This window comes from Rhinoraja longicauda, chromosome 6, assembly GCF_053455715.1.
Source record: "Rhinoraja longicauda isolate Sanriku21f chromosome 6, sRhiLon1.1, whole genome shotgun sequence".
Taxonomy (NCBI): domain Eukaryota; kingdom Metazoa; phylum Chordata; class Chondrichthyes; order Rajiformes; family Arhynchobatidae; genus Rhinoraja; species Rhinoraja longicauda.
The window spans coordinates 64,185,222-64,199,094 of NC_135958.1; the positions used below are offsets into that span (position 1 = coordinate 64,185,222).

Below are 13,873 nucleotides of genomic sequence, written 5' to 3' on the forward strand. Positions count from 1 at the left end.
AACCAGTGCAGAGAATGTGACAACAAAAAAAGAAAATATGATGTTTGCAGCACAGGTTAGAGCAGGGTAAATGTTTCCTCGCCATTCCACCACGTAACCCAGGATCACGCACAACATGAAGAGTACACCTTTCATCAATATTCCGACTGCAGGCTCACACTCAGGCTGGGGCAACTTTTACCCCTCACACTGATCACCTGGTGTCCTTCCCCTAATTATCGACAAAGGAATGAGTGTGTTAGCATATGATGAGCGCTTGACAGCACTGGGCCTCTACTCACTCGAGTTTTCAAGGTTGAGGGGGGACCTCAACTTTTTGAAACTGGAATAATGAAAGGCAAAGATAGAGTGGATGTGGAAAGGATATTTCCACTGGTGAGTGAATCTAGGACCAGACGTCATAGCCTCAGAATTAAAGAACTTTCCTTTAGGAAGGAGTTGAGAAGGAATTTCTTTAGTCAGAGGGTAGTTAATCTGTGGAACTCATTTCCACAGAGGGCTGTGGAGGCCAAGTCAGTGGATATTTTGAAGGCAGAGATAGACAAAGACTTGATTAGAACGGGTGTCAAGGGTTATGGGGAGAAGGCAGGAAAATTGGATTGGGAGGCAGAGATCAGCCACGATTGAATGGCGGAGTGGACTCGATGGGCCGAATGGCCTAATTCTACTCCTATAACTTGTGAACTTGTGCAAGCCAGGGTTTAGTTTTGCCTCACTTCGAATGCAGGACTCCGAGCTGAAAAACATGTTCCTCCCACTGGACCACCTTGTCCCTTTGTGTAGCCAATCATTTATTAGTTTATTGTTAACTTCTTCTGAACATACTTTTCCCTTTTTTGTCCTTTTTTTGTATTAGGTTCTTTTTATCTCTCTGTGCTGTCATGACTTTCATTCCCTTTTGAGAACTATTCTTTTCTCTGGAATCACCTTGCTGCTAAGAGGCAGTTTGATTTTGACATTGCGTTATCTATGACATTAGCCCTTTTTTTTCTTTCCCAGGGAAAAAAAAATCTGTTATATTCTTGTCACTGGTTAATAAAAGCAGCATTACACAATGATTGAATGAAACATTCAAGAACCTTCAACTCTGAATGTGCTGACCCCCTGAAACAATGTTGACTTCCTTCTGTGAAATCTCCTGAGGCAATTGCTATGCACTTAATAGCGAGGCAACACAAACAACTGTAACATCACGTATCTATTTCCCATGACCTTTGATATCCAAGTCGTGGCATTCTTTCTCTTATGCTGACTGACAGGACATATCTCATTTCTTATCAACTTTCATGGAAAAGTTCTGCCCAGTTCTCAATCCACAGAGACATCAGTTTTAACTCGTCAAAAGACTGCCAGGATGGAGGTCATCATTTTGTGGTAAATGCCAGCATCCCAAAGATAGAATAGCACTGTCTCAAGTGGCGTTTTTTTTTTGTACGATTCATACCGTTTTGCAACATAAAAAATGGAACAGGAAAGGGCCACATAACCCTTGAAGCTCACTCCTTTATTCAATGAGATCAGGGCTGATCCGATCTTGGCCTTAGCTCCACTTTCCTGCCGGTTCTCCATAACCCTTAAAAATGTCCGGCAATCCATTTTTGTGAAAGAAAATAGAAAGGCAGAATATTTTTTAAATGGTGTGAGTGAACGGTGTTAGTTGTTCTGAGAGACTTGGGTGCCCTTATGCCCAAAGCATTCAAAGTTAGCATGTAGGTGTAGCAAGCAATTAAGATGGCAAAGATCACATCAGCCTTTATCGTCATAAGGTTATAAGTGATAGGAACAGAATTAGGCCATTCGGCCCATCAAGCCCACTCCGCCAATCAATCATGGCTGATCTATCTGTTCCTCCTAATCCCATTCTCCTGCCTTCTTCCCATAACCCTTGACACCTGTACTACTCAAGAATCTATTTCTGCCTTAAAAATATCCATTGACTTGGCCTTCACAGCCACCTGTGTCAAAGAATTCCATTGATTCCACAGATTTGCCAGTTGATTTGAGTATAATATTTGAGGCATTTTACTGTAGGGTATTGGTGAAGCAGCACGTGGAACACTGTGTACTTTCACAGGTTTGTTCTCTCTAACTACGTGTAATGGAGAGAGTGCAATAAGTGTTCATCAGGTTGATTTCTAGGATTGGAAAATTGGCTTCCTTTGGGAGAGATTTAGCAACTGTCAAGAGTTCAGAAAAGTGAAAGTGACCCCGTTTAAACGTACAATAAACTTACAGGGCTTGATAGAATAGACGTAGAGATGATGTTTTCCCTGCTTAAGAGTCTGGAACCAGGGAGTCACTGTCTCAATGTAATGAGTCGGCCATTCAGAACTGAGGTGAGAAGGAAATCCCTTACCTAAAGTTCTCTACCCAAGAGTGCTGTGGCAATTTAGTTGTTGAGTTCATTCAAGGCAGAGATCAACCAATTTTGGGTTAATAAAGTTAAGGGATATTGGGTTCTGAACTAAGATTAAAAATCAGGCATGATCTTATTAAGTAGCACAGCAGGAGAAAGGGGCAGAATGAACCCCCCCTGTCCCTATTTCTTATGTTCTTAAAAGCTTGTCCGAACTCTGCATATAAGATAATGGGTGTTGTTATTCGTACCATTGTGTTATTTTATTGACAAAAACAAACCTGAAAACATATGAAAATAGATATAGAAAATAGATGTTGCTTGCCTCCCCACCATTCAGTGTGATCATGCATGCTCTGCCCGAGTCCTCATCTCCTCTTCTGTGCCAACTACCCATAGCCCTTAATTTCCTAATCTTTCAAAAAATGATATGGTTCCTCTTTAGATATTCCCATTAATTAATGCCTCGCAGGCCAGTCAATGTGAAAGTAAGCATGCAGGTGGAGCAAATGTTTAAAAAGGCAAATATCATGTAGGTCTTCATAACGAGAGGAATTAAATACAGGAGCAGGGAATGTGTTACTGTTACGTTGAACAGGGCCTAGGGGAGGCACCTTGAAGATTGCATGGAGGTTTGGTCTCCTTACCTGTTTTTGCTATGGAGGATGTTCAGCAATGTTTCACCAGACTGATTTCAGGGATTACAGAACTGACGTATGAAGAGAGACTTGAATGTTTAGGTTCATATTCACTCATGTTTAGAAGAATGATAGGGATCTTCAATGAAACGAAATCCTGGCAGGATCGGACAGACCTAAGGCAGGAGGGATGTTCCAACAGTGGGGCAATCCAAATCCAGCAGGAATTAGGATATGGAATAGGCAATTTGGAATTGAAATGATCAGAAATGTATTTTTTCAGAAAGTGGTGAATTCATGGAATTCTATACCACAGCAGACAATTGAGGAGTTAAATATATACAAGAAAGAGTTAGAGATAGTAATATGGGGAGAAAGCAGGAATGGGGAACTGAATTTGGATGATTAGCCATGATCATATTGAAGGCTGAATGGCCCACTCCCCATAATTTTACTGTTAATATGGTGGTGCTTTATGCAAATATAAACAAGTCATGAAATGGATTTAGCACAAAAACTGATCATGTTCGTCACAATGTCTTGATTATTTATTCACTGTTACCATTGAATGCTTGGTTGAAGAATGAAAACCAATAACAAAATCTCTGCTGTGTGCCTTCTCCTCCATCTCCGAGCAAAATCCACAGATGAAAGAAGTCCAGCACATCTTCATTGTATTTTGTGCATTCATATGATCATTTCATAGAAACATAGAAACATAGAAACATAGAAAATAGGTGCAGGAGTAGGCCATTCAGCCCTTAGAGCCTGCACCGCCATTCAATATGATCATGGCTGATCATCCAGCTCAGTAGCCTGTACCTGCCTTCTCTCCATACCCCCTGATCCCTTTAGCAAAAAGGGCCACATCTAACTCCCTCTTAAATATAGCCAATGAACTGGCCTCAACTACCTTCTGTGGCAGAGAATTCCACAGACTCACCACTCTCTGTGTGAAGAAATGTTTTCTCATCTCGGTCCTAAAAGACTTCCCCCTTATCCTTAAGCTGTGACCCCCGGTTCTGGACTCCCCCAACATCGGGAACAATCTTCCCGCATCTAGCCTCTCCAACCCCTTAAGAATTTTATATGTTTTATTGGTCCCCACGGTTTTCCTTTTCTGTTCCCGACACCACCTTACTGCCACTCACCAATGGACCCCACAGTCAAATTGATCAAAAGTCTACATGTGCCTTTTAAAAACCATGAGCACCATGCCAAACAAAAGTGATAAATCCTCCGTGCGTAGGAAGGAACTGCAGATGCTCCTTTACACCAAAGATAGACACAAAAATGCTGGAGTAATTCAACAAGCCAGGCAGCATCTCTGGAGAAAAGGAGTAGGTGACATTTCGGGTCAAGACTTTCTCTGAAGAGGATCGACCCGAATGTCGCCGATTCTTTTTCTCCAGCGATGCTGCCTGACCTGTTGAGTTACTCTAGCATTCCTACACGATTGCCTTTACATTGCAGCTCCAGTTTCACTTGTGAATATATATTTTGTCCAAGTAAGGCTTTGGATCTTATTTTTGTTTTCGTTTTCAATGTTAAAACAGAAAAATTCAATCTCCACCTATAATACCACTCCCTGGCAGTTCCCCGTCACCCTGGAAACACTTTGGAGTAGCAAAACAGATCCCTTTCAAAGATTGCTACTACTTAAACAAAAACATATTTCATTCTATTTGCTATGTAATATATTGTAGTAAGAAGATAAAATAGGAACAAGAGTAAGGTATTGAGCACCACATGCCTGTTCTGTCAGTGAATAAGATTACAGCTTATCTTTAACATCCGCACTAGTTTCCTGCACTAATGCCCATTTCCTTTGAATGCTTTAATATCCAAGCATGTATCAATGGTATTAAAACAAACAGCGAATTTCTGAAGTAGTTACAGATTCTATCAGCCAACATAGCTTTGAAGTTAGAAGAGCCACTGACTCCCATGTCATTGATCATGTGTAGTCTAGAGGAACAAACTGATGTTTCTGCTCTGCAGTGCCTGGCTCTTGATTAGAAAGTAATTGCGGCCGGTTTGTAAATTCCTGATTCCTTTCCTTGAGAAACCACATTACCAAGGTCATAAAGCAAAACAGGAAGCATTTAAGATTATTTCAGTACTTTGAGGTGCGATATCAGAGTTCTGATGATCAAACATAAGTGGAATTGCTACCAAACCTTAAATGGAAATCAGCAATTTGTGTTTTCCTTACCCAATGCAAGTCACCAAGTTAGATTGATTACTCGGGTTTATACATTGAGTAATGCAATACAGAAACAGGCCCTTCAGCCCATTATTTACATCTTTTCCAATCCCCCATTTGCTAGCACTAGGTCTATGTCCTTCTATGCCTTGCCTATTCAGGTAGATGATAAATGCTTCTGAAATGTAATAATTGTATCCTATTCCACCATCTGCTCTTACAATGTGTTCCAGATAACTTTCCAATAATTTTCCACTTGAATCCCTTTAAATCTCTTCCTTCTCACCTTAAACCTAAGCCCCTAGTTTTTGATGTCCCTATCACGTGACAAAGATTTTGATTATCTACGTATCCATGCCCCTCATGATCTTATGTGGCTGTATCAGGTCACTCTCCCCACCTCCCTTCTTTGCTTCAGGAAACAAGCACAGCTTGCCAATCTCTCCCCATAACTATGGTCCTCCAATCCAAGTAATATCCCGGTGAATCTCCCTCAGTAGCACATCCACATCTTTCCCATAATGTAGCATCCAGAGCTGAACATGATACTCCAAATGTGCATCTAACTTATGTTTGTACAGTTGCAACATAGCATCCCAACTCTTGTGTAGGAAGGAACTGCAGATGCTGGTTTACACCAAAGATAGACACAAAATGCTGGAGTAACTCAGCAGGACAAGCAACATCTCTCGAGAGACGGAATGGGTGATGTTTTGGGTTGAGACCGAAGACGGAGACCGAGGGTGGCACGGTAGCGCAGTGGTAGAGTTGCTGCTTTACAGAGAATGCAGCGCCGGAGACTCAGGTTCGATCCTGACTACGGGTGCTGTACTGTAAGGAGTTTGTACGTTCTCCCCGTGACCTGCGTGGGTTTTCTCCGAGATCTTCGGTTTCCTCCCACACTCCAAAGACGTACAGGTATGTAGGTTAATTGGCTGGGTAAATGTAAAAATTGTCCCTAGTGGGTGTAGGATAGTGTTAATGTACGGGGATCGCTGGGCGGCACGGACTTGGTGGGCCGAAAAGGCCTGTTTCCGGCTGTATATATATGATATGATGATGACCCTTCTTCAGTCTGAAAAAGGATCTTGACCCAAAACGTAACCCATTTCTTCTCTCCAGAGATGCTACCTGTCCGGCTGAGTTACTCCAGCATCTTGTATCTATTGCAACTATTATATTCTGTGCCCTGACCTATGAAGGCAAGCATGCCTTATGCTGCCTTCACCACTGTATCAAACTTTGTTGCCATTTTCAGGTAACTATAGACTTGAACTCTAAGGTTCCATTGTTCATCAACATTCTGTAATGCCCTAGTATATGTCCTAGCCCAATTTAACCTACAGGAAAGATCACCTTGCACTTGGTGAATTAAATTCCACCTGCCAGCATTTCACCCAGTTTTCCATCTGAACTACATTCTACTGTGGATAAAGACAATCTTCCTCACTATCCCAGTAGCACCGATTTTTATGACACATGCAAAAGTAGTAATCATACCTCCTACATTCACATCCAAATCATTTATATGTTTGACAGCCAAAGATTCCAGCTCCAATTCTTGTGGTACACAACGGGCCACCGACTTCCAATTCTAAAGTCATCCTTCCCCTACTATCTGCCTCCTGTCACCAAGATGGTTTTGGACCTAATTAGCCATTTTGTCTTTGCTACCATGCGCCTTAACCTTCTGGACCTGCCTACCATGTGGGACATTATCAAATGGCTTATTCAAGACTACATAGACAATATTTAAAAACCTGCCTTTATGGGATGTCTTAGTTATCTCAAAAACTCAAATTATTGAGATGGGAATTCCCCTGCACATAGCTATCTATGCTGACTGTCCCTGACTATCCTGACAATCAGATCCTGCCTTTCCAAATTATAGGAATGCTTTGCCTTAGAAATGTTTCCATTAACGTCCCTACCACTGACGTACCACTGACGCCAGCCTGTAGTTTCCTGGCTTATCCCCGCTTCCGTTCCTAAGTAACATTAGTCGATTGCTGACCTGTGATCAAATAAGATACAAACATTTCTATCAGGCCCCAGCTGTTCCAAGAGCATTCAGGGAAGAAACTAATTTGGTTACAGAGATTCATCAACCCTTATGTGTTCCAAGATATCGAACACCTCCACCTTCATGCTCCAGACTACCAATTTCCCTCTTCCCCCACATCCACTGGCTCCACACAAAGATTATCACTTTGGTCTCTGAAGAGACCCAATCTCTCCCTGGCTACCCTCTTGATTCTTACATACCTGTGAAATGTCCTGAAATTCTCTTTAATCTTTCCTGCCAAGGAAGTTTCATGGCTCTTTTTTGCCCTCTTAATATTTGTAAATTCTCTCCCAGACCCTCAATACACCACACGAGGCTCCTTTGATTTAAGTTTTGTACATCTGTTGCACACATTTTTTTCCCCCTGAAAATCTTCCCTTCAATATCTTTGGTCTTCCAAAATTCCATTATCCTGCCACCTTTGTCCTTCACCATTATCAGAGCTTTCTGGCATGATCTCTTCCTAATACTTGGAAAAGACTCCCACGTTTTAGATGTTGTTTCACCCACAGGCATTTGGTCCCAGTTTACTTCCCCCAGCTCCTCCCTTATGCTATTGAAATAAGCCTTCCCCCAGTTTAAGACCTTGACTTGAGGACCAATCTTATCTGTTTCCAGCACAGTCCTGAAACTTGCCCCTGTTCCCAAAGTGTTCACCAACAATATTTCCACCACCTGCACAGTTTCATTTGCCAGGATGAGGCCGTGTACCCCTCTACCCTCGAGCTTTTGTCCCCCCTCCCCACCCCCCTCGTATCCAACAGCTCCACCAGCAGCTCTCTTGCACTGTTGAATCAGCCTCTGCCTAATAGGAGATATTCTGGGGATGAAATAATTGATTCCCCCACTCCCTCTTTCAAGTCACTTTATTAAAACATCCTTTGCTACTGTTGACAGCTGGAAGTCTTTAGCTCACGTCATATCCAGCAGCAACAGTTAAAATATGTTTAAATTCTAAAATCTACCATCCCAATCGCTCCCTGTTAGCTTTTGTTTAATATAAAGCTGTTTTACCTGTTTGAGACACTTGCCAAATTCAGATGATTGGAGACTAATTAATACATGCATATTGTGCCCTCTGGTGATAATGAGAACTCCAATGGCCGTCTGAGCAGAGCTGTAATGTAAATAAGAACCTTCCTTAATTGCACTCAATAGTCAAATTTGATGAGGTGCTTCATCCCCCCAGACTTTGAACTCTCACCTTGCGGAGGGAGAATGCTACAAGTCCATTAACCGATGGCTTCGCTCTGCACGAGTTCATGACTTATCGCCAGCCTCTTAAATATCAGCTGTCAAAATTCACCCCACAGGGGGACTAGCTGTGGCTGGCCCCAATTACTTACCATATTCTGAATCACTGATAGCAGCGCTCTGCCTCGCAGATGGCTTTTATCAATGCCTGTCAATGAGGGAGGGTAGAAGCAAATGCAGACATCAGAATTATTTTATTCTTACTGTCAGGCAGATTGGGATTAATCTATGAGCTATTTCTAGTCTGCTACTTGTGCACATTGTCCAGCCTCTGCCATCTGTCAGATCCCCTGCTTCACTCAATTGGCCTGAAGTGGCTGACTGATAAAGAAAATATAGCACTTAAGTGGATGGGAATTGAAATTCACCATCCAAACAATTTCCCTGAGTACTTGCACTCCTGATTTGCTGATGAGGGAGAACTGTTTTGCTGTTTAAGCACAAATTTTCTGTGCTATAATTATAGACCACTATCACCATATCATATAGTAATAGCAATCCCATAGTACAGAATATGAAATGAGAGATCCTGCAAATTCCAGAAATTTGAAATATGAACAAAAAGTCTGAGAAGTACTCAGGGAAAAGAGTTAAATGTTTCATGTTTTATTAGAAATGTTAAAAAAATATGTTCTAATGGATTCTAAACAAGAAATAGAAAGAGAGGAGAGAAAAAGAAAAATGTGTGAAAGAGTTGAAAGCAGGAAATTGTTGAATGAGTAAGTTATTAGCAGCATCTGTTGTTTGAAAATTTGGGCGCTGTGATTGCAACATTATTTAACTTGATTCTGAGTCCTGAGAACTGTAATGTGCTTAATTGAAGGACATAATGTCCCACAAGCTTTCATTAAACTTAATTTGAATGGTGTGAAAGACCAACATAGATTGGATGTCAAGAAGCAGGCAGTAAACTACAGTTGAAGAAACCAACCTTTATGATCACACCTATGGACTGATCACAGGAGTTCAGCAAAGTGACCGATCTATGGCCTTCCTATTGAAGAGAAGGCTATGGCTGAGTAGCAAATACTGAATTCAAAGTAATACAAATTATTGCACCTGACTGCAGTGCTTTGCGAACCTGCATGGTACCAAAGAGAGGATGTTTTAAAGCGTGTGATGAGATGGGATAATGCTATCAGTAGAGCAGTTGTGGGGGTTGTTAGTTGTTGATGGATGGTGTTGCAAGGGGTTTGGTCACAACAGCATGATATATACACACTTTTATATACATATTACCCTTCTCGTACACATTCTGTTAACATGACCCAGTTCAGAAATGGGCCATCAGTGAGTTAGGTAATCTGCTGGTTATGGTACTGGACCAGCAACCAGAGGTTTGAGGTTGAAATCGATTGACCATGACCACGATGAGTTATGCAGCCTGGAAACAGGCCCTTCGGCCAAACGTAACCACACCGACCAATATGCCCCATCTGAACAGATCCCATTTTTCCGCATTTTATCTATGTCTCTCTAAAGCTTCCCTTTCCCTGTACCTGTCCAAATAACTTTCAAATGTTATTGTACCCACCTCTACCACTATTTCTGATAGTTTGTTCCATTTTCATACCACCTTCTCATGTTAAACCAGTGTCATCTAGTTCTTTATTCTTCAACATTAGAAAAAAAGACTGCATTTACCCTATTCATGTTCCTCCATGATTTTGTGTACCTCTAAGGTTCACCCCTCAGTCTCCTGTACTCCAAGGAAAAAAGTCCTAGCCTGTCCAACCTTTCCCTACAGCTCAGGCCTGTGAGCCTGGCAGTACCCTCACTGTCATCTTCACTGCAATGTTTCCAGTGTGTAGTGGCATCCTCCCCCTGTTGGTCATCTGTATATTGTCCGAGGAAACTATCTAACTAACTTGACAAATGCTTGCCCATTTCAGCCCTCAGCTGTACCAGTTTATATTAGGCAGCTGAAATCCCCTATTATGTCAACTCTCTTATTCTTACAGCTTCCTGCAATCTCCCAGCGTATATGTTCCTCTAATTCCCGTTGACTATTTGTGGATCTATCGTACAATCCTAACAAGGTGTCATCCCCTTTTAATTTCTCAGTTGCACCCATACAGCTTGTGAAACTGAATTTACTTCTGGTAACTTTACGCTGACAATTAAAAATATTATAATTTTTCGATACCTAGATGTGATTCATGCCACATGGTAATTGCTGCACGGTAGCTAAGGATGGCAAAATCAACATGGTCTCTGGTGCTCGTATTCCAAGAAAATCAGTAGCTTTGATTTCCATTGTCTTTTTGTGTAATGCGTTGTGTCCATTGTTAGTTCTAATGATGGTCTACTTTTCTCCCATTAGATATTACTTTTGGCAGATGGGAACTCTGACAGCTTCTTGTACCGGACACTGCCGTTCTTATCTACACTGGAATTGAAAGATGGCAAGGCTACAGCCTACATTTGTGAGAACTTCAGCTGCTCTCTACCGGTTACCACAGCCGTTGAGCTCAAAACTTTACTCATTAAATAATGTGACAGTAAATCAGCAAAACAAAATATGGAGCAACCACAGGCAAATCACTCGCTATAAATTCCTGTGAATATGGTATGTTTATGCTCTGTTTACTCTTGAGAGTAAACGTTTTGTTTATGCAGAGATGATCTTTATGTGGGAGAAGTTTAGTGTGATAGCATAAAGCATCTCATGTCACCAATACTAATTTTTATTTTATCCGTACAATATTTCATGGAGCTGATAATTGAGCAACTTGGCAGAGCTAACCTTTAGAAAGATATATGCAAGTATAACCTGGCCTGCTTGTATGTGAGGGAGTGCTGGAGGTGCCATATTATGCATGGGCTGTTAAATGGAGTCATTATCTTCCCTCAAAATGAGTGTAAAAGATCCCATGGGGTTATTTCAATGAAAAGTAGGGAGTTATCCCTGGTTTCCTGCCCAACATCAATCCATCCTCCAATATTAAAAAAAGATTGTTTCTGGAGTTGTATCATCATTGTATATGCAGCTTGCCATGTGCAATTTGTCTCCCCATGCTAGTGCCTGCAGACCACATATACATCAGTGGATTTAAAGCGCTTTGAGCTGCCCTGAGATTGCAAAAGTGCTTTACCATCCTATAGACAATAGACAATAGACAATAGGTGCAGGAGTAGGCCATTCAGCCTTTCGAGCCAGCACCGCCATTCAATGCGATCATGGCTGATCACTCTCAATCAGTACCCCGTTCCTGCCTTCTCCCCATACCCCCTCACTCCGCTATCCTTAAGAGCTCTATCCAGCTCTCTCTTGAAAGCATCCAACGAACTGGCCTCCACTGCCTTCTGAGGCAGAGAATTCCACACCTTCACCACCCTCTGACTGAAAAAGTTCTTCCTCATCTCCGTTCTAAATGGCCTACCCCTTATTCTTAAACTGTGGCCCCTTGTTCTGGACTCCCCCAACATTGGGAACATGTTATCTGCCTCTAATGTGTCCAATCCCCTAATTATCTTATATGTTTCAATAAGATCCCCCTCATCCTTCTAAATTTTTCACTCTTTTAACATGGTTCTCCCAGCCGAATCCCATCTGTAGCAGTGATGCACATTCCACCAGAACTCCCAGAGGCACCCACCCATGAAGCAAGCAATATTCTCTGCCCCGTGTGGAAAAAATGTATATTTCCTCAAACTATTTCCATTTTCTCTTACTCAGTGAGTGCCACAGTTAGTGTGAAACTCGGATTCTTGGTCGTGGATCTTCTTCCATTTGCACAGTGCTCCAATCCCTGCCGCCATCATTATTCTCCTTAATGAGCACTGAAGATAATGAATATATGAATTACCATGCGGGGATCCAGAGCACATCCCCACTGATGAATTGGCTGTGATTCTTCCTGTGGATGTAAATTGGACATCAAATTCAAGTGCCTCGTTAGTGGAGAATTACTTTTTTTAATTGTTGGGTCAATGTAATGTATCTCTCATGATTTCTAAAACTGAAACAAACTCAGGGTGGTGATTAAAGCAATAAACAATGTAATGCCTTTGAAAAGAACAATTACCCAAAGATGAGCTGCAAATAAACAAAATTACCCTGTGGACTTTCTCTGTTGATTTCTTTGGAATTAGTGGATTTCCTTTTTGACGTTATCTGTAAGGTATTTCAAAACTACAAGTTGATAACTTTTGATTCCTTAAATGTCTGCAAAGTACTCAATAGACAATAGACAATAGACAATAGGTGCAGGAGTAGGCCATTCAGCCCTTCGAGCCAGCACCGCCATTCAATGCGATCATGGCTGATCACACTCAATCAGTACCCCGTTCCTGCCTTCTCCCCATACCCCCTCACTCCGCTATCCTTAAGAGATCTATCCAGCTCTCTCTTGAAAGCATCCAACGAACCAGCCTCTACTGCCTTCTGAGGCAGAGAATTCCACACCTTCACCACTCTCTGACTGAAAAAGTTCTTCCTCATCTCCGTTCTAAATGGCCTACCCCTTATTCTTAAACTGTGGCCTCTTAAACTAATGGCCTACCCCTTATTCTTAAACTGATGACACTCCTGACAGATGAGGTATGTTAACTGATTAAGCAGCTGCCTGAGGCTGAATCTTTTTCTCCTTTATTAATGCACATCACTTATGTATATTTTGGTCATTTACCATTAATACGTCCCATTTTCTCTGTAACAAATACAAACTCTTTAGGGGAATGGAAGGGACAGCTCGTTACCCATGATTGGACTGGTTGGTGATCCTTTGAACTTCAATTCCTCCTTCACCATGGCATCTTAAGAATTTCAATTCCTTTCAAACTATCTAGAATTAAAAAGTTAGTATTGGTTAAAGTGTGCATGAAGATGTCAGACTGATGCAAAAATTTAACCGATTCACTCATTCAGGAAGGAAGCTTGGCATCCATATCCCTCCACCATACTGCAAATCCTAGCCTGGCTTATACGTGCCTCTAATAAATTACCAGAGAAGTCAAAGTGCCAGTGGTTCGCAAAGGCAACCTGTCAGCAACACCTCAGGGCACCTGGGGATGGCAGCTGCAATGTAAGAATGGTGCATCAACTTGCATAAATATGATTCAGCAGATGCACTGTGAAAGCATCCTTTTGGGACGTATCACAACTTGTCTTGGCACTTGCTCTGCCGAAGTCTGCATGAAATTGCAAAGAGTTGTATACGCATCTCAGCATCTCAGTCCACCTCACAAACGGGTCTTGCTCTTCCACCCCCCCCCCCCCCCCCCCCAATCAAATCCATCTACACCACACTGCTTCCGGAAAGCAGCCAACAAAATCGAGATCACACTCACACCTCAGTTATTCCCTGCTCTCCCCTCTGCTGTTGGGCAGAAGATACAAAAAGCTTGAAAGC

General features: G+C 41.9%; 1 protein-coding gene across 1 annotated transcript in view; it reads left to right on the forward strand.

Annotated features, from left to right (window-relative positions):
- The window catches only part of spata20 (spermatogenesis associated 20), a 220,465-nt gene extending 207,764 nt beyond the window's left edge, over window positions 1-12,701 (forward strand). The window contains exon 16 of the mRNA XM_078401845.1: window positions 10,843-12,701. Within this exon, the coding sequence (XP_078257971.1) occupies window positions 10,843-11,013 (171 nt within the window). The 3' untranslated portion in view covers window positions 11,014-12,701. The remainder of the gene's footprint in view (window positions 1-10,842) is intronic.
- Window positions 12,702-13,873: the final 1,172 nt, after the last annotated feature.